Genomic DNA, 22,565 nt, shown 5'->3' with positions numbered 1-22,565 from the left:
CTGGTAACTTGGACTACAGATCTACACTTTAATGTAAGTGTAAGTGGTTTAATTTTAAACTTTTTGACGTTTGAGGCGCTATTTATATCTTAAGGCTGTTCTCTGAAATCACTCGTGATGTAGTGTCATTTTATACAATTTTGAGAAACTAGTCTAAGAACTGATCTTCGAGAAATATGCTACTTTATATTAATTCGATTGAAGCAAAAAGCAACTCTGAAATTTCTTGAAGTAGGAAACTTTCCTATGGAAGATTTTACGACTGTAATATTCTCATCTACTCAATCGATATGGAAGAAAGTATAAAGTCCATCGTTAGATCGAATACACTAGATTATACATGTAAGAACCAACGTAAGTAATTAATTAATTTTAGCACCAAATTGATATAGTCAGATAACTAGTTTTCCACAATTTTATCGAAGAGGAGTCATAAAAAGTCTGCCAACCTAAGGCATGAATCATTCTGACCTCCGTCATTTGTGGCTGTGGTTTGTAGCCTTTGGAGGTAAATAGACTCCAATCTTTGTTTTTATTACTAAGATTCCTTAAAATAAATACTTAATGTTAGCGAAAAATCATTATAGCACTGACTTACTTTGCTCGAAAAGCTTAAACGTTTGTGGTACAAGTATATGATCAATATTATTTATCTATAAGCTAAGCATTAGAGAACTCGATGAAATTATTTTTATTGCATTATGAAAACTAAAATTAGCATTTTTTTAATATTGTAGAAGTGTGTAAAAAGAAAAATATTTTGTGAAAGCTCTACATTCAAAAGTTGCATTCTTGAGCTCCGTGTGTAAATACCCCGCTGATTGAAGTGCCTCGCTGAGCTCACATAACCCACTCGTTCTAATAGGTATTTCAAAAAATCTTGTCAAACTACATTAACTTTTTGAACGTGTAGCGTCGTAAGAATCCAACTTCAGCTTTCACAATTATCTCAGAATGCCCATAATATCTTCTTAAGGATCCGCTTGGAATTATAAGCAATAAAGCTCACTCAATGCCTCGATTGTAAGTCGACATGAGCAAGTATCCTCGTTGTTCAATTGAAAATGCAGAATGCCTAGTTTTCACTCATAATTTACGATTTCCTGCAGCGCTAATGGCGTATGGTTGCGTGGCGTCTTTATTTTCGCTTTTGCTATCATTTATCATCAGCTTTGTAGATACTGATTTGCATGAATAGAACCCAGTGTTCCCGATGCCCAACTTTTGTGGCGCAGTGTCGTTAGCGGATCAACATGAAACAAGGATCCACAAGCCATTTTCTACTCGTGACTCGGCCAAAATAATTAGAAAACATTTTCGACATTCGCGGCTAAAACGATCTTGAAATATGTGAGTATTAATGAATTACCCGCTAATGAGTGTGCCTATTTACGGTGAAACCGTTTAGAACGGTCAGACCGCATGTACCACGACTTATCAATCAAAACGAAATTGATGCTGCCCATTAACGTACAAGCACTTATCGCTAACGTTTATTAAATAAAATATATTTCATCGTCCACGTTGTTGATGTGAACTTTTATTAAAGTGATAACTGGAAAATCGTCTCTAACTTATGATGATTGACGGCTCATCACGCGGAGAAAGTTCGAGGGCTCCACAATATTCACATGTCTGTTTACATTAACAACATTACAAGCACCGGTGGGTTTTCTTCGTAGATCATACGTGGGCATGTCTTGACTCTTGATTTATTTCTAGTTTATATTTTATTAGTCACTATTTATTAGCCGTACATGTTGATTTAGCTGATAAAAAGCACTTTCGATACATGAACGTTTTCCTCTCGTAAGTTTTGGATGTATGTATTTGGATACTAAACTGTTTAAGTTATATTACGAGCACCCTAGATTAACTTGTAAAATTTTAATTTTGTTATTCTGATAAAATAAATCTATATATATAAAAGAAAGTCGTGTTAGTTACTTCGCTTATAACTCAAGAACGGCTGAACTGATTTAGCTGAAAATTGTCAGGGAGGTAGTTTAGAGCCAGGAGAAGGACATAGGATACTTTTTATCCCGTTATTTATTGCCATTAAGGCGGAACAAAGTTCGCCGGGTCAGCTAGTAAAGTATAAAAATCAAATACTTACAATAAACTTTGGTATTCTTGGCATCTTGCCAAAAGCGTGTCCCTATATTAATTTAAGTATTTTTATGACCTGCGGAGAATATTAAACGCGGTTCGTAACCGATCAGGAATTTCAAGTGTTTTACATTTCACATGGAGGCGTACGATAAGTACGAGACTCGGGTGGATAATACAGAATATAAACATGGGAAAGTCTTGTCAACGGGTTTATTAAGACCGATCTGGCCGGCGCAGGAGTCGTGCTGGAGACGTATGTATGGACAGGTAAACAAACAATGAGTGGAAAGCAGTTCCGAACGTAAATCCATCGGAAGTGGTCGGCGCGGTCGATACGATCGGCCGCGGTTCTAACACAATAGAACTAATTACCACCTATGGTCTGCATGTGCAGGGCTGCCAAATTGCATACTTTTCAACGTTAAAAATTTCATAAGCCTTATGAAAATTTTAATAATAGACTTTTTTCTGGTCAGAGTATATTATTAAGACCTGATTGACTTTGACCTGTTCTATGCTTTGCCTTACTACTAGGTATAGTTGGCTAATAATGATAATAAAATATGATGCAAGAAGGTCAATAATTGGTTATTCATCAACACTGTTCGTTCAGACTTAAACAGTAAATTCTATCTACATTAGATATTTTTTCTGGTTATTTCGGTTAAATATCGATTATTATGCATAGCATTTTTATTTCTTTACTTCTTCTATTTTATTTATTCCATTTCAAACTTAAATACTAGTAAAACTTAGCTAGACTTATCGATTAGATATTTTAATGATGACTTCCTGAACGGGTTATAAATTGCTAGTTAGCTCACAATTTATATTGTTATTGTTATTTATGCATTCATAATGATGAATGTACTAAGAGTAATATTTCATTCGAAAAAAAAAAACGACTGCCTCAGGTTTCACCAGTGCTTGTTTATGACATCAGAACGGCAAAGCACTAGGCTTATACAATACTGAACCGCAACGCAAATAAAAAGGGTCGGTTAGAAAATCTTTAATATCTTGAAAAGTATCTGACCTGGCTTTATAAAATAAAGACTAAACTAATTCTAGTTTTTTTTTAGTATATGAAAAATGCGTAGTTTTTCCAGAATGTTTTGTTTTACAAAGCTAGGTCAGGCACTTTTGAAGATATCGATTTTATAACTGACCCTTTTTATTTGCGGTCCCGTGTATTTTTCAGTTTCTTTACGTAGAGTCGAAGATTTTTGTGTACTTACTCGTACTTTACAAATGAAATATTCGTACTTATGAATTGTTGACAGCCATAACCGCGGTGGTTCCCGCCGGAAAACAGAACAATGCCTTGTGGCGACCCTGTTGCTTCTCTTTATGCCTTATAAAGTTTTTGTTGGCGTATCTTATAATCGTAAACAATAGGAATGGAAGACTTTGAACATGGCATGTAGATAAAAATTCGGCCATTATCCAAAGGTGTTCTATTAATTAGTCCAAATAGAAACATCATAATATATTTATGAAACGTTCTACCTGGTCATCGTTAAAGTGAATCGGTTTTAAATAACATTATTCGAATACAGTACTTTTATTATTCTAATTAAACTATCCAAGATCCTAAAAATTTTTAGACCATGTCGTAACTTTAGAGTTGTTTCCTTGTAAAATATAACTATACCTAGACATGATGATATCACCAATCCACAGATACATATGCACTTTATTTTATTTTAAGAGATGACCTTATTTATTTATAAGTAATATAAACATACCTATGTCTTATATGTTCAACAAACCTTATGTTTAAATTCTATAAGTTTCCATAAGTCTCTATCTCCAAGTGCACTTGGTTGCTAGAGTTTCAATTGAAAAGCTCGGAAAACTGGTTATCCGACTTTTTCCCTTGTTACTTGCGATTTGTGCCTCGTCTCGGAGATTTGTAGTTCCTTCGCGGCACTGTTTTTAAATTAATGTACCTACAACCCGACGCCGGAAGAATATGTTAGTTACATGGCTTTGTTACACTTTTTGCATGATATATTTTGCTTTAATTTCCGTTTTATGAGTGTATTTCGTTGTATTTCTATATTTATTAAAAGCTCTACAAATTATAAATATAGGAATATTGCATTTACGATGTATTTCGAAGGTTTTTATAGAAATAAAACAGTGTCTATTATAAAAACATTTTATTAGAAAACTAGCGTAGGAAAGTAAAAATATAAGAAAATCAATACAAAACTGTAAATCTGTAAAAAATATGGTAGCTATAATTATCCATTACATTAAACAGACCTTACGGCGTGCGGACGTGACCAGATCTGATCTGACGGATACTCAGTCCCCGAGGTTCGGGTGACGCTTTTGCGCTGCGACGCCGCTTATCAATATTACGGAATGCATACGATATTAGGTACTTGTCATTATCATTAACCTTAAAGTTACGGGCGTAATCACGCAAAAGACTCACACAAACTCACAATTTTGGAAGACTTCAGTGATTGGGCCAGTGCCGCGATGCCTTCTGCTGTCGGCACACGCGACACCGCTAATAGATTACAGATAAGCAAAAATCACAGCTCCGGTTAATCAAAATACAATTATGTTTTTGTTTTTCTTTTTCATCTTAACCATAATTCTACAAATAAATAATGAAATAATATTGTACAGGACGGTTTCATTTTAAGGATGAGGTGGACGGTCTTTCCTGTGGCTACTTTTCCATTTGCCAAAGTCGCCCGCGCAGGGCCCTGCGGCACTCGCGAGGCGCGTGGCCCGCGGGGCATCTCTTCAATAAATAAATATTTACACGCTGTCCGGTTCGTTACTACCGAACACTACACTCATTACAAGCATGTCCACATCGTCCTTAAAGCTACGGATAACTAAATAAAATTAAATTAATCATGCACATATTATTCATATAATTCTTATAGACGATACATAATTCTTAATAAAATCTAATTATCAACTCAGGAACAAATGCAATAAAAATCGATCAATATCAATAAAACCTTTTCGAAAATGTTCTCAATAACCAACATAATTTAATATATTACATGAATATATTAACAACCATTATTATGCTCGCGCACAACATGTAAGGTAGTCATAGTTCTCTTAAAATAAATTGGTAAATCTCTCAAAAGTTCAATATTAATATTACCTTATAAAATCTATAAATTCGCTACTTTTCAAAATACCATCTAATGAGATACGAGTGGTAGAGTATAATTTTACTTCACAAATTAGTTTCCATCTTAAACATTCGATATATTTACAAATAATGAGTATTGTATAAGTAGTGTGTACTGCGTTAGCAACGTATTTTACACACATTGAATCACGGTACATGTAGTTTGTGAATGTAAGTAGTTACACCTTGTGCAGGAAATAACATATTCAAGCATATTATGCACGGAATTATAAATTATTCTGTATGTACTAATTGGGATAGAGCGTAGTTTCTCTTCTTTGATATGTTGGTCAATATATCAATGCTTGTAGATTCGCGGTGTGGGAAAGAAAGATAAGATGTGGCGGGCTCCGGGTGTAGAGTGTACCCGGGTAACCCTTGACTCCGCGTGTGCCGACTCTAAGTGGAACTGACGTGTTGCTCGTGCGGCTCATAAACCTTTCTCACTTATTTAAATCAAAGAACAGCACTGTAATTGACAGTGATTGAAAAGCTGTAAATAAGTAGTGAGAGTAACATGCATTATTTCTACAAGCACACAAAAAGAAACTACGTCTATGAGTATTTCTAATGAAATAATGCAATGTTTTAATATGTTAAAATTTAATTTGTTTCTACTTACACAAGGTGTTTAGTAATCGTGTAATTGTACTATTACAATATTTTGTTCATACACAGTTTGTATTTCAGTCGGGTAGGAGCATTAAAGGCAGTGTTGGTTAAAATATTAATTAATACTAAGTAATCAACTCGTTGTTAAAAGTTCTCATTGGCAAGATGAACATGAAATGACATACGAGTATCCTTTTTGATAGGCACCTTTTTACGAGTACATACATTAAGGGCTGATTTTTCAACCATCGGATATCTTTTAACTGAAGAATAAGTTTGGCACATTGACAGTTTTAGTACGGGAAACATGTCAAAATGACAATGTTATTCTTCAGTTAAAAAATATCTGACGATTGAAAAATCAGCCCTAAATAGAATGATATTTTATAATAACAAGATTAAACAAGTTTTGTGTTTTTCTGTGTAACCGCTAAACGTAACTATGTTAGACTTTATTTTCACCATAAGCTTAGAATTTTTTCGAGAAAGGTGTTAAATTAGAGAGACAGTATCATAAACTACAGATTTTTAAATATTTAAAACAAAGATTGGCTTAGATAGAATATATTGAAATAAGGAGAAATAGAAGAAAAACTTTTGTGTCTAGATTGGTCTTTAAATTGCATAAAACGTAACAGTACTAAGATAATTAAAATTTTACAATACGGATACATGACTATGCACTTTTCCGATTGTAGCAAAATTTAATCATTTTTAAGTAGAGTCAACTAAAAAGAACAATAGAGAAAAACTTTACTCAGAATTTTGATTAACATGGTAATTCTATGGAGGACAGACACTATAGTGTACCTATTGTAACAAATGAATTTACAATTTATACTATTGAACTGTAATATTACATAATTATAATACTTAGTAGCATTGAGCTAGACAATGGGTTAGCGTATTGACCTTAAAACTTAATAGAAATAGTTTCAATAGTGAAAAATATGCAGGCAGCAGGTCATAGCACGCATAGTGACATTGTCCGGGCGTACCCACTTGATCGGCTGGTGACGTGTGACGGTCGAAATATCGAACTGTCTGACCTTAATGCTATTTCAATTTCATTTGATGATTGAACTAATTATATTTAATGTATTTATAAATTGAGACGGCTGAAGCTTTGAAAGATAATTTAACTCGCTTTGTAGTTCCGTCGGTTTACTGAAATCAGTGTTATGCTTGTTTGCCAAGTTTAAACAGAAAAAAGTAAAGAGTAGGTAGCCAATTTCTGTTTCTACCTGTGTGTGACTGTGATTCATTGGGAATTTTAGTGGGATCAAATAATATTGTGTAGTAGCATCAAAAATGGCGGTGTTGATCAGATCGCGCAGCCGCGGTTTCACGCCCGCGCAGAAGCCGCTGCGTCATCGCCGCGGTTCGACACTCATTATAAAGACTAGGTTTCCTGCTATGGAGGTCGGACCAAATCAAATTCATTTTACTTTTTACCTACAAACTGCTGCGTAATCTATTAATGAACAGACATTTTTTAACTTTGTAAGCTTGCGGTTGGTTCCAAATTACCCAGATTAGGAAATATGAATAAAAGATAGTAATCTTTAGAAATGTTCAAAACAGTGAAAGCTCATTGTTTAAAAATCATTAAGTTTATCAGCGCAATCAATTTCTAAAAGCAATAGTGAAATAGATCATGGGATGGTGTCTACGACGCAAGGCAATTACTTTTCACTGATAGTAGAAGCACTTTCATGCTTATGTTCAGGCTGCACCGCGCGGGCGCTGTGTAAACAATGTGAGCCGAGACCATGTACTCTATATAAGTGCTGGACCCGAACAAAGAAAGGCCAATTTGTTAGACGAGAAAGGGAGCACAATTTTAAAGACCATGATTGAACTACCACTTGTATTTCTAATTTATAGCAATCTGGGAGCAATCAGGCTATCTTGGTACCTATGAGGCGAAAGATGTAATATTGGCAATGAGAAACCGCTCACCGGGTTTTCCGATATGGATGGTCGAATAATCGTCCTCGACTTCAAATGGGCTATTTCGAAGAGGCGAATTAAAATAATAGCACGGTGTTATTCGTATCTTAAAATAGATATTATGGAGAAATACTCTCCTCTTAAACGGATATTATGTAAGATCGGCGATTAGCGTGCCAGTAGGTACCGCGCCGTCTAAAATGATAGTGCCATTCATGTGCTGAGTATGAGGAAAAAATAACACCGTGAACAGATCTGCGAACACCGCTCCGCCTTATAGATATTTAAGCGGTGAAAGATGGTAGGTAGTGAATACTCGTTCTTTTACTCTGTTTTTTTTTATTTTTTAGAAAGTTTAGTCGGTCGCACAGCGGGAGAAATTACGGCGGCGGCGAGCAGTAATCCCAGCACTGCTCATCATTGTCGGAGGCGGTTATCTGATGGCTGTTTCATTTAGTTATCGATCGATAGGATTACACAGAACGGACAAAATCGAAAATATGGGATCGTCTGGCTCTGCGTAAGTGGTACGCGAGCGAACAGACATGAATTCAGGACATTTCAGGAATCAAATTACTCGTACACCTACACGAAATGCATGAAAATACGTATGACTTTATTGTAAACTAACATTATTATGACTAATAAATATGATATATCATAATCTCGTAATTAAACACTTAATAGTACCTGTTCTTAGCTAAAGCTAAAAAGTATTCGGTAACGGGCGGAATTACATACGAATTAACAATTAAGATAACGGCCAAGAACCTTCAAATCTCACCTTCGCGACTGCCTTATTGTTCTAAACTACTAAATTAATTAGCACCTTACCAAATTCATCTGTGATACTTCAGCCTTTAGGTATACGTTTAAAGAGTACATTTTGTTTATCACCGAGACAAAGTTCAATTGACTATCAATGTGAAGCGGGGAGGACGAGGCGGCGCGGTTACCTCTTGTTGGGCTTGACCGCACCGTTGGCGGCGGCGGTCTTCTGCGCGATGTGCGTCTGGTAGTGCTTGGCGAGGTGCGCCTTCTGCCGGAAGCTTTTCCCGCACAGCGAGCACGAGAACGGCTTCTCCCCCGTGTGTGTCCGCACGTGCACGTTCACCGAGTACTTATCCTTAAATCCCTTCGAACAAATTGAGCAGTAATGGAGAGATCTTTCTTTTCTTACGCCGTTCGACGTGGACGTCGCCGCCTGGATTGCGGTGCCCGACTGCGCCTGGGCGGCAGGCGGTGAATTTTTATTCTGTAGCCTTTTGTGTTTTTTGCTAAGGGTTTTTGTGCTGGTCACAGTCGGCGAGGCTGTCACTATTTGTAAATGCTGGGGTAACTGGACATCACTGGCAGGGATCATTGTCACTAGCTCACCGTTTACATGATGTATGTTGTAGACGCTTCTGGTAGGATCCAGCGTTTCCACCGTGCAAAAAGTTTGCATAGACTCTCCCAGCTCCGTCGCTATTCGTTTTAACTTTTCGTAGTCCTCAGGGTAATTGGCATCTAGGTTCGATAGCAGAATGTCATCAACGCTTTGAGTTGATGACGGGTTCTCACCATTTGTTATAACAGTTGTATTAGGATCTTCTAACAAAATTGATATGTTTACATTACCGTTGGGTGGCCCTATCGCCATTAAGAGTTCCTGATCTGTTTCCTTATTATCTTGATACATAGAGGGTACATCTGCTTTGTTGTTGTTGTTAATGATAACTCTCTTGAGTTCCGTACTTCCATCTAATTTAATTGTATTTTTTTGTATAGTGCTATATCTAATGAATGCTTTTCCTTGTAACGCACTCCTTAATAACGATTCATTTGTTTCGTTTTGATCTGTTAATTTCCAATCATTATTGTTATTATTGAATTCAACTTGGCTTTCTAAAATGGTTGGTGTTCCGACGATAGGACTGTGAGGGTCATCAGTCTTATCATTACTCGCAAACTCAGTTTCATCGTAGTTGTAAGGTTCAACCTTTACTAAATTACTCGTATTCATATCATTACTTTGATTTTCTGAATCAGCGTCTTCATAGTTGAAGCCGTCTACTTTTGGTAAATCTTGGTTGAAATCGTTGGGGAACCCATTCATGTTCAGTATCGATTCCAAGTCTAAAGATGGCGGTTGTTCAATGTCCGTTGGACTCGACATTGATACTTCTTCGTCTTTTCCCCAGTACCGATTTGTACTCGTTTCATTTATATCTTGGTTGAGTACGGTTAATGTGTATATTTGCCCATCAGTATTACTGATTAGTTTATTTGAAATAGCTGTATCAGAGATAGGATGTGAGCCATTGATTTCACTTTCTGGTGGGTTCCAGTAATACTTGTTAAGATCTTCTAACATGGCTGTATCTATTCGATCGCGGTCGCGATCCACGTTCCAGATAGAGTCAAAACTTTGTAAGGTGGTGGAAGTGGTCGCCGTGGCCATACCTGCGGTGGCGGTCGCCTGCGGACCCGCGATACTCAAGAGGTTGTTGTTGTTCTGTTCCTTGGGCTCTTCCGAGAGCAAGGGATTCGATCTGGAGTCTGGAGATTCCATGAACACATTCACAGATCGCATTTGTTGTTTATATTGGGCATCAGTAACTTCATGCGACGTCACGAAATCAAAGAAATCCGACTTTGACAGTTCTGGGGCAGTGGCCGTCATGTCTGCCGTTTCAATTATTCAACCGAGGACGTCTACTCGGTTCGGTCTTCTACATCAATCGGTTTTGCTACATAAAGCAAACTTTCACTGTTTGCGTTCGCTTTGTCTTTGTACTACAGTAAATACATCTAATTTTAAATAAGTGATTTATAACCCGGTATGACTTGTACTTTATTGGCAGTCGCTAGAGCGTCGGTAACTGAAGTGCAGGTGTGCGCGCGTGGGCTGGGGTGCTACTCGCGCGGGCCCGGCGTGCTGGGCTCGGCCGGCGGACCAATGGAATGTGCGAACTTGATCCGTCCGTTCCTTTTTCCCATTATTCACCCCAACCCTGGTCACTGTCGTCAAGAACTCAGTGTATGAAGCTCTCAGCGGCGGAGGCGTGGTACTTGAATATGCTTTCCATGATGTCGTCGTTGTGGGAGTCGATCTGAAATTAAAAGAAAAGAAACTGTTCAATGACTACAACTTTAAATATTTTTATCGGGACAATTACGGGAATGGCTTGTTCATTTAAGTGTAGACGGCGAACATGAAACGAGATAAAATCGTATCATGTTTTAAAGTGTATCGTCTTAAAATTGGAATATAGCTGTTACTGAATGTTTAATTAACAAGCTCGCGTTGTTGTTCGTGTCTGTCTTTAGATCCTGTACGAAACCAGGGCGAACGAGTCACGCGTCGTGCCTATCAGGCATCACGTAGCCTGCGCCCGCGCCGCACACCGCGCCGCCCGCGCTCGCGACCGCGTAACTGATGCAAGTCTGGCCAAAACTTTAAGCATCACTAATAATAAATGTGAAAATTAGTGACACAACAATTTTTTTTTTTATATTCTTGGACATATTAATACTACGCTTCTAGTCCCAAACTAAGCAAAGCATGTATACCTACTATGGATTAGACAACGGATATAAACATAGTTAAATACTTTTTTTTTTTGTAAATACATAAGGGAGAGTCCGGCAATTTGGACCAGTTTTTTTCAATCCCATTTTACACATAGTTTTCTTTTGTTTTTGCTAATGTTCATGGTATATAATTAAAGAGAAATTATTCAACTTACTATTTCATAGGTATTAATCAACATAATTGTTGTATATTTAGCACAAATCAACAAAATACGAGGTCAGAGCTTCGGTCCAATTTAGCCAACCGGTTCGATAATTTGTACCACATGGTTACTAAATTGGATTTCAATAAATTTCAAGCCTTTAAAAAAACTATTTCAAAATATTATACCATACATTCTTAACAAATTAGGTAACGAAAAGGAGCAGTAGTTAATAACATAGACAATCGATATTGTTTTACACGTTATCACGATTTTGAGTAAAAGTTTTGTAATTTCAATTATCGAGACGCACACTTGCACCTAATATACTTTGCTAGTCTTTTGCTTTCATTTATTGTTAGTCAAACATAACTACGCTATTATAACTTCAAAATATGATTAACTAAAAAAAAATTCAAAATCCTTTGGTAAAGTTCCATACAACTTGATGTGGTACAATTTAGCCGACTAGGTGATAGTGCTTTTAAAAAATCGGTAAAAAATATAGCTTATAAATACCGAAAAATGTTTCAAATAATTGTAATCCACACTAATTTACGCTTCTAAATAATATATTAGAAACATCCTGTGATTAAATTTAACAAAATTACAAAGTAAACATGCATTGTCAAAAGTTACTTGAAAACAATGAAAAAATAATTTTCAAAATAAAACACACGTGTTCGTTGTCACGGCAAAAACCAATTGGCTGATATTAATTGAATTTAGTTGTGTATCGCTAAGTGTTGCAATTACAGACATTCAATAAATACTTTACGAAATATAAGGGTGGTACAATTTACCCGGCGGTACAATATACCAAACTCTCCCCTACATATTATACCTACATAGTAACACACACACACCGTCACAGAAATTAAAATTCAACATTTCAATTTCTGCCCGGCCGGGAATCGAACTTGGGACCTCTCCGTTTCGAACCACTATTAATCAGATTAAGGGAAATATTCAGTCTGAAAAATAATTAGACTAAGATTTGCAGCATGAATTATGATATTTAAGTATCATGAAATAATATCTTTCTGCATCTGAAAAGTCCGTACGTAGTTTGAAGGCGTAAAATGAGAAAGGTCTGTCAAGAACCGACACGATGAATTGGAGCGAGCTCGCGGGACCGAAACACAGTGTTGTGTTTCAGTGTTAGTTGATACAATGTTGATATTTGACCAAACTTGTAGCACACATTTACTACAAACTTACTACTTAAATGACATTATTTGAGACAGCTCAAATGATATCATGTTTAACTATTAAAATACTTAAATATATTTTTAGTTACGTAGAATAAACAAGACTGTGCAATGCGATCAAAACTCCTGCTGGAGGTTCAATCTTAAAATCTTTTAGTTCATAAAAAAGAATACAGCGATGAGTGAATAAACTCCGACTTTTATTTTAGTAAAATGACTTCATTCATCTGACGAGGAACAAAAAACTTTCTCCTCAAATTGAATCTTCATTACCGGTACACAATAGCTATTATTTGTTGGGCCCATTACTATGTTTTATAAGAACGATGGACCCTGCTGTCAAAATATGATTTACAGCAATAAAAATATTGGAACGAATGTTTAATTCACATTTCAGCGTACAGTATAATCTTGGAGGTTTATTAGGCACCATTCACAATTAATATTATTTCGACGTCCGAGAACGTTATTTACTAGTGTACATTTCATGTGAGTTGCTTCACAATTGCAAATCCTGACACACTATAATTATAAGATTTATAGCTAGGTCATAATCTTGAAATGGGAGTTTGAAAATATGGTAATTTGGGTAAAAATATTATAATAAAGATGTTTAGAGTGAAAGACAATGGAAGCATCAAGAGATCAAGAAAAGGTAGCATCGAGAGCCCCAAAAACGAATAAAATCGAAATAAGTAGTACCTCGTATCAAAATGGGCAAAGAATAAGATTCAAAATTGTAAACCCTAAACATAAAACTCATTTACTTAATAGTGAATCTTATAACTTTTTATACATATATGTGTGTAGTGTAATTTGAACTTTTAAGCAACAACTCAGGCTTTTAATTTAGTTTGTACACCGTTCAGCTAACAATGTTGAGTCTAGCAAGTCAAGCTGAGCAGTGACGACCATAAATACGTTTAACTACTTATTGCGACTGACTTTAGGCTGACTGGAGCTCATAAAGTTCTAAACTTAATCAGTAATATACGTCGCTGCATTACAAAGATAATTTAAGTGTACTAAATTTGTCTTCTCTGAGAAAAATTACAACGAAATGACTCAGATTGCAAAATTTATTAACAATACTCAGTAATATTTCGTAAAAGAGTTCAATAACATGAAATATGGATGATTTTAAATCATGTCTGTCTAGTCTATGATACCTAGGTATTATGATTGCATTCCTAATTAGAATTGTCTTTTGGCAATAAACATAGCGTAAACAAATATGTAGGTATGAGAAAATCGTATTAAAAAGCTTTGGTTTAATTTGACGAAAATGTGATTTTAAGTGAATATAAATCGTATAGGCAATTCCGTGTTTCAAAGAAGCTTAATTAATAGGCCGGATATGTCTACATTTCAAGATTTCAGCTACTGAACATATATTTGTTTTATTTTATAGTTAATTATTGCGAATATAATAAACAATAGTATTTATTTTGTAGTTCATTATTTGATAAAATACTGGAAAATGTATAAGTGTATGAGTAACGTACTCAGTTATAAAAATAAATACTAACATTTCCTGCTCTTGATATCTTCATCAAAAGAAAAAAAGTAGAATCAAAAGTCATGTATAAAAATCGGTTTGATTAGGAATCATAATGATATGTGCACTTTCGTAACATACACAATTTAAGTGTCAAGTGTATTTGATTAGTCTGTTACTCGATGTCTCTTTGTGGCTTTAATTTCATCGCAATTTCCCTTGAATGCAGTGAGCGGCGCTTTAGGCTACACAGATGGACTTTAATAGGAATGTGGGCAGAAATCGGATGAGAAAGGCAGAAGCAGGCGAATCCTGAGTCTGTTATTCAGACGCCAAAGCTCTAGGCGATGCAAATGATATTACACTTTGTTGAGAACTTATTGCATGTCATTTAGTCGTAGTATTTAGGCACTGTTAACTCAAGTGTGTTGTTAGAACCTTCACCTTTTATCATTTGTAAACAAAGTTATAACAAGACACTTGAGTTTACAAACTTAAATCTCATGATTACCTAAATAAAAAGCAAACATTATTTATGTCAATAATAAAGGCGACCTTATTCAAATATGAGTCAATACCTATTATACACTGCAGACCGATAAATTCAATAAATTATGTGTAGTAAAATTGTTTATACTTAAGAAATTAATGGACTGATCTTATAGCGGCTGTCATTTTTAACTACGCAATACGTAACAGTCGCGGTTTTCAACGAATCGGGGTCCGCGGCTGCTATAAAATTAACCGATAGCCGCTGATTAACATAATGGGTTTATGTCCTGGTCGCGGCCGGTCGGATATTAAGACAATTCAGAAAACAATAACGGGCTACTAATGACACAATAAAGGTACAAGTCCACCACAAAGCCTTGTATATAAATATGGAGTCGCATGATGCTGGTCCCTGAAAATGTACATTCTTAAAGAGCTGCTATTTTGTTGAAGAATAAGAAAAACTAAAGCTGACAAAATGATAAGACTAAGTGCATAAATATGTATGAAACCACTTCGACAAGTGCACATATTGGTATTGTTTATTTCTGAACAAGTTAATTAAAAGATGTGTGAGGTATACGATGCGTGTTGCGTACATCGGTGGAGTCTCACCTTAATAAATGAGTAATGGCTCAATTTATTTCATGTCGTTATTTTAAAATTTATTAACTTCAATTTAAGCTTGAGAGGTGCTAAAATTAAGAAAAGCATAATTGATGAATCTGTAGATTTAATTTACAAAATAACAAATATCAACATTCATTTTACATGTAAGGAACTCGACCGAAGTGATATTAAAAGATGGAATCATGAAAATTCAATTTATTAATATAAAATCTGACGAATCTACGTACGATTTCACACATTTTAAACTTTATATTCTTAATAAATAAGATGAAATCTATGATTTCATATTTCTAATAGAAGAAATTTATATTAAAAACCGCCAAACACTTTAAGATAAAGAGTGATTAAAAAGGAGATTGCATGCATACCCACAGTATAGACAATTCTTTACAGTAGGTATTCAGTTTCATAAAAAGTTGGTATTTTGTGGGTTTGTTATAAGTAGGTACTTTTGAAGCACCACACAAGGACACGAGCAGAATAAAATTAAAAAGCCAGCATTTATCGTTAGGTACATGTTTTTAGCAGATTCAAATAATGAGAAAATATTTGTAAATGTCAATTTTGATAAAGTACTCAAACTGTAATGACATTTGTGATACAAAGCGAGCGTTAGAATGTTAATACAAAAAATAACCTTTCACCTTTTAGTGGAATATAATTGGGCACCTCTGAAAGTCAACTTTATTGGGACATTATAGTTATAGACCAACAATTCTCCGCCATTAACTTAAATGCTAGAAACCACGAATTACTGTTATGCAGTTGCAAATAACAAATCAGCAGCACAAAAGAGCAGCCCAACTCAAAAGTCGACTTATTATCATTATAAATAAAAAGCTTACACACTTTTTAAAACTTAAAAGTTACGACAAACGTGCTACATACTACGAGTATGTATGATATCTAGGTAAGTAGATAGATGTAACTTTCAGTTTAATAAAATTTGACTTACGACAATTTTATTACTAAAGATTGAAGTTGCAGCTTTGAACAACTCTACCTCTACTTTTGTTGTAAGAATTAAGTGTTTAGCATGTAAAGTTGCCATGTACACCTTAATGTTGTGTAAGTTGTATGAACAATATCAGACCCCTGATGAGTTAACACGGTCATTATCATAATGAAGCAATCGTTATAGTGCAGCGTAAGTCGTCGGGATTTATAGAATTTCTACGGATAATTGTAAGAATTACAAATCACAATAATTCCTATCCGTTTAAGTCCATCTGACGTAATTGACTGGTTTACAGTCGGTATCTATCGACAAAAGATCATACACATTTGCAATGATAAGTTGTGCGCATTACATAATACGCCTAATGATTAATCTAAACTTTGGATGTTAAATATTTATGTATTTAATCATGTTAGTTTAGCGAAGACGCATTCATGTTTATAAGAATAAACATCAACGTGTTAGTAACGCTGTCATGTTGAGTACATTAATGAAGATATTACTGGTTTTACATAATCAATATGCATGGTTTTTATTGCATGCTGGGTTAAGTTCAAATTCCAACAAATTGTTGTTTAAATAATTAACTTGTGTGTATGCAGACGGAAACCCATTTCAAGCTGAAATCGCCGGCACCAAAATGTAATTATATTTTATTTGCAAATGACAGTTTCAATCCGGCTATTCCGATTAAGAGTGAGTATTTTTGCGCAAGTCTGCCATCTTCCTGTGTCGCCGGTAGTCGCGTCCGTTACAAGCTTGCTCGATTGGGATATGAATTTGATAAGTTCGCTTCGCAGCCGAGCCGCATGTGGGTTAACGAGTGTTGCGCCATCCCGCGTGCGCTCGGCTGGCCCACACCGCTCTACAAAACACCGATAAATTATACAAATATTTGATTCATCGATCGACTCGCTGCGGACAAGACAATATTTAACAAGCTACAGACGTTAAATATGTATGCGAATGAGTTACGGATCAAATAGAGAATGTGCATGATATGGTTTGCTTCAGTTTGCAGTTGGCTTTCAGTAAAATAGAGAGAAAACGACTTTCTCAAGCGTTCTAAAAGTGACAGTAAGAAGTTTAAAGGCTTTTTAAACCGAAAATCATGAAAACTACAGGATTTAAATTAAAGGATTTTTAATAATATTTGATTATTTGCTAAGAAAGAGAATTTCATGTTTTAAGTTGCACGTTATTTACGCCAGATGAAAAATAAGGTAGATAAATACTCTTTTTGTTTCTAGAAGTTTTGCAGTAAAATCCCTATACAACGTAACTCTGACGTTTCGATTAACCCTAGCCTGGTTCCCGGCGGTGGACCCTATTAACCCGAGTGATGGCTGAATGCCGCGGGGGACGCCGTCGCTGCCAGATGAACACGTTAAAGAGCTGTTAACTTGCACACGCTGCTGTGATATGTACTTATGACACCCAGGTTATACAGGGTGGCCAGGGAGTTGACGTTCAAAGCTATAGATTCCTTACATCGCTGCTCGCCAGAGTGAGAAAAAAAATTAAAACCAACCATAGGTGATAGTTAAGGATATTCACAAAAAAATCTCCTAAATAAACTAAGCAAAATCGTAGAACATACATGGTGGTGATTTAGATACACCTTGATGTATGGAATCTAAATTTTAGCTTTGAACGTCAACTCCCCCTGGCCACCCTGTAGATAGATGTGTGGCCGTCCGTGCATAGGTAAATAATAAAGAATCCAACAGGTTATTCATGTCATGTTCATGTTCAACCATAATATCAAAGTTTATCTTTATAGTATAAACATAACTATTTCGTACATTGTAAAACTGTACAGAGGACCGTTACCTAAGTACTACACGATAACGCGGCCAATATCGACAAAGCTGGCTTGTTATCTTTAATTAACACGGTATAAACCGACCTCGATATCGCAACCACAATGCGCGACTTTATCTGCGAGAGCCATCTCTGTGCTTACAAATTGAGTTGGGTTTATTTGCGACAAAAATAAGCGAACAATTATCGCTAAAGCCTTGCTCGAGATTGTCTCTGGAAATAGGGCTGACAGAATCTTTAGAATTTACTAATGCTCTATTTGTAGCTATTATTGATATGATCTACTTTATCTATCTTTAATCTTAGGAAATATATTAGAGCAAATCTGAAATCGTGTATTTCCTTAAATACTTAGTAACTTAATCTGTTGATGATTGGAATCAGTTTTTTAGAGGAAAATCCAATCGCTGAAAAATAGCAAAACAGCAATGCAATAGTGTTAACAGCATGTTTAACAGGTGTTGATAAAATATTATTCCTATAATTTTACTTTCATTTAATAGTTAAACTACAAATTGAGATACGAAAAGATAAAAACTACAACAACGCAAAAGCCAAAAAAGTGTCCTTTCAGACGTATTGCAATCCTTGCAGACCGACAGGTAGCCCTTATACATGTAGGCACTGCTGCGGCCAGGCGGTCTACGATCCGCGCCTGATACGCAGCGACAATGAGGCCGCTTAATTGGCAGCCGGCTCGTCGCCCGAGTGGCAGCCACGGCACAGGTGCGCCTGCGCAACTCTAGATCCCCTAAATATCAATTAACTACGTCTCTTAAAGGAATGACAGGTTTATGGGTAACAATTCAGCTGCGACGAACGTCTTAAATTTCGTTTCTATTACTTACGCTGCTGAACTGGACGACTTGAATCAATGATTTTATTTCTACGTTTGATTCGAACTCACGAATATCATGAAGTCCTCACCAAGCTTCACTGCGCACACGGAAGCATAAATCGTATTATATTAATTAAAACGTTATTGTTATAATAAAAATATATCATTGAATAACATTAAAGTTAACAACAATGGCTAATTGGCGATGTATTAAAATTCACTTCACGATGTTTTGATGCAAGAATTTGCGCTGCTATCTAGTCATAAAGAACAATTACTTGACAGGCGCTGACTCTGCGATTTATCAGTTACATCGTATCCCGCGGCTGAATACGAAACGAAAGCTATTCATCGTATTTGCTGAGTAATTAGCTACCGATCTACTCGCGAGATCGATAAATACTAGTCGCTGGCCATAAAAGGGAGCGGTGGTGCATACCAGAGCGCCCGCGATGTCATCCGAGCGCCCGGCATTTGTGCGGGCTAGTGTTGACCTGTCCTCGAACTATGAACATCAAATTATGGTGATTCTTTTTATATTCAGGCCATGAAACATAAACCAATGAAATAGCTTTTACTATTAGACACGTGAAAATCTCATTTTTTCGCAAAGAAGGCATAACAACAAATAATTGGGCTGGGCTTGGGCTTTCTAAAGCTTATTAGGACTCGTTAATTTTCATTTATAATCGATAAAGAACTGCTTTACAAAACTGAATCCATTAAAAAAGTAAAGTCAGAATTGAGTTAATTCTCAAGTCAAGCAATCCCAGTAACGTCGGTATTCCATGCGTTCTGACCCTTGGCATTTAGACGAAGATGACCGTTTGCTTGCACAGCCTTTGATCTCTCTCGTCTATCTAGCTGTTGCAATTTTATGCCAGATTATTATGTATTCAAGTCGGATAGCAGATGAAGTGAAATTATCATTGCGCAGATTACTCCGCGTAACCGTGGACCTCGAGTGACACGCGGTTAATGCAATTAACGACCTCACATCAAATAAAATTTACAAACGCGAAGCTCCTCCTGACAGGTTCCTACTAACGCACACCTATTAGCTACGTTAGAGAACTTGAGTTCGCAATTTCGGGCTCACATGCAATTGCATTTTAGAACCTCCTATTTCAAGTTAAACTATACGCGATGTACCAAATAGTTTCAAACTACGGATGCGGTATCTTTATAACCGGCCATCAGATATGGTAGCTTAATATTACGAGAAATTGATGCAATAAGATTTGCAATTCAATTAACCCAGTAATTATTTTCGTAGTTCGCCCGATATAATTAAGTGTATATAGATAGTAAACGTGCATCGTGGATAGTGGAACACGCGGCCATTATAAATGCCAATACAGGTCTATTGCGGTTTACGTTCTGATTTATAGCGGCCGGGATGGCCGGTGCGTTCGCAAGGATGCACAATCTACTCGTGACATTAACGGGAGTACTTCACTCGCTGCGCTTACGCCGAATTGCTAGAACCTACGCTGTAAAATATGGTCCAGTGTATCAAATACGGTCCAGTTTAACAATTTTCCCACGCAGATTTAACTCTATTTCGATGACCATTTACATTTTAGAATTGCGCTGTACGAGTTATAATGTGTTACGTAATCAAGTTCAAGTTACAAGAAATGATAGGTTTAATAAATCAATAAAATTAAGAAATATGATAAATTAAGTAATTTACTGTGTCCTGTCCATGAGTAAATAACTTAAAAGTATATGAATATGGTTGTTAAAAATTAGATCAATTGAATTAACAATTCGTAAAGATATAATCTGTATGTGTAACCCGTGCTTAGGTGATAAATCATAGATGATTTTATTTGTCAGATTTATATTTAAGTAAAATCTCTGAGCTTTCATTTACATTTGTTAATAGTCTGATGACATCGAAGTTTTATATCTATATAATTTCGAGACCGCTTCATCCATTCACGTTTTACTTACCTATTTGTCGTCATTCTATAGCACGTGTGCCTAGAATAGACGTGTAATCTTGTCAATCTGGTTTAGCTTATATGGCACATCTGAACCAAAATTATACAGCGATGACCAATTCGCCCTATTCTAATATTCCTTTACGATTATCTAATTAGATTGGTTACTAAGATTACGAAATGTGTCTATTTACAAGACTGATGATACCAATTAGCCTTTTCAGTACAGCAAAAACACTGCCGACCTTTTGAATTAAACATTAGAACTGCAAGTGGAGTGTTACAGGCCAACCAGAGCATATTTTAATTAAAACTGATGCTAAGTAATTGATACAATGGGGCACATATTTTTGCAATATTCTGCGTGACATGTAAATGATAATGATTTCCAATAAATAGTAGCATCACTACAATTGGCAATATTGCAACCGCGCGAATTGCGTAGGCAAAGTCTGTTGAGAGTTCGAGACATATGATTTGTATCGATAAGCGTCAATCACTGCATTTCGAAATAAGCCAAGATTGCCCTACATCGCAGGTGCGTTCACAAAAAAGAGAAACGCAGTCGGGGCTCCAAAGAAAATCTTATTATCGACGTAAGGGGCGATATTCGAGCCGACCCGCGGCTGTCTGCTCCAGTTACAGAAAAGCGGAGGGAGCGCCCTCCAATTCGTATCCGGTTTACTCTGGTTTCGTGCGAAACACCTACGTTCACTCTCTTATGGGGTTTTAATCAATGTTATTCGCAGAATGTCCCTTAACCGGCATTGTCGAGATGAAAACCGATACTGTTTCGTGTACTGCCTAAATAGGTGACTGAACACTGAACGCAATTACGAGTAAATATCGACCAAACAAGTTTTTTGCTTCATCGGCGCTGTGTATAAAAACGGTCCATACCTACAGTTTTTGGATACATTCATGCTTATTTACATTTTAATATGGCTAGAAATAGCATACAGCAGAGATAACTGTAGAAATTCATGGCTGCAGACAAATCTTATAATTTAATGCGATATTTCTGAAATGAAATTTCAAATACGTAATCCTGCTTTTGCTTTTGCAAAATATGAGGTAGTTAGATAGGTATTATTAAATATAGTAAAATTATACAATCAATCAAAAGTACCTAGGTAATGAGGATATGTTATTCATCTCGGATCAATCGAAATGACTTTCGAAAATAACCAATGTGCAAAAAGTGCCACCTCAATAAATTCGAAAAGCAAAATCAATCAGCATTTCACGAAAGTGAATTGTAAGGCAAGTTTTAATAGACATTGTGACGTTTGGTCCATCACTGTACAAATAAAAGATCAAATGAGATAATGTTTTGACAGCGGCTCGACGGAAATAAATGAAGATGCTAATTGGTAGTTAACACTCGGCTCCGATTGTAGAGTAATAAAGCACAGCAGTAGACGCATCAAATGCTTGACAGGTGAGTGACTAGCTTTACAATATGATGCGTAATTGTGGGCTTCCAATACGGTCGGCCTAAATGAAAGTGCCTATTTATGGGATGTCGATTTCTTGCTTAATTAATTTTGACACTTATATCTCCATCATGACTAGAAGCATTACTGCAGATGCTCTG

The 22,565-nt window shown here is 36.0% G+C and overlaps 1 protein-coding gene across 2 annotated transcripts in view; it reads right to left on the bottom strand.

Annotated features, from left to right (window-relative positions):
- Window positions 1-7,058: 7,058 nt before the first annotated feature.
- Window positions 7,059-22,565, bottom strand: part of LOC114356654 (transcriptional regulator CRZ2) — a 55,592-nt gene continuing 40,085 nt past the window's right edge. For both annotated transcript variants that reach the window (XM_028309945.1, XM_028309946.1), the window contains one exon: window positions 7,059-10,944. In XM_028309945.1, the coding sequence (XP_028165746.1) occupies window positions 8,802-10,514 (1,713 nt within the window). In that variant the 5' untranslated portion in view covers window positions 10,515-10,944 and the 3' untranslated portion in view covers window positions 7,059-8,801. The remainder of the gene's footprint in view (window positions 10,945-22,565) is intronic.

Source organism: Ostrinia furnacalis, unplaced genomic scaffold, assembly GCF_004193835.3.
Source record: "Ostrinia furnacalis isolate ACB-3 unplaced genomic scaffold, ASM419383v2 OfSCF2847, whole genome shotgun sequence".
NCBI lineage: Eukaryota > Metazoa > Arthropoda > Insecta > Lepidoptera > Crambidae > Ostrinia > Ostrinia furnacalis.
Note: the sequence above shows the minus strand (reverse complement) of the source record. Positions and strands in the feature narration are given on the sequence as shown.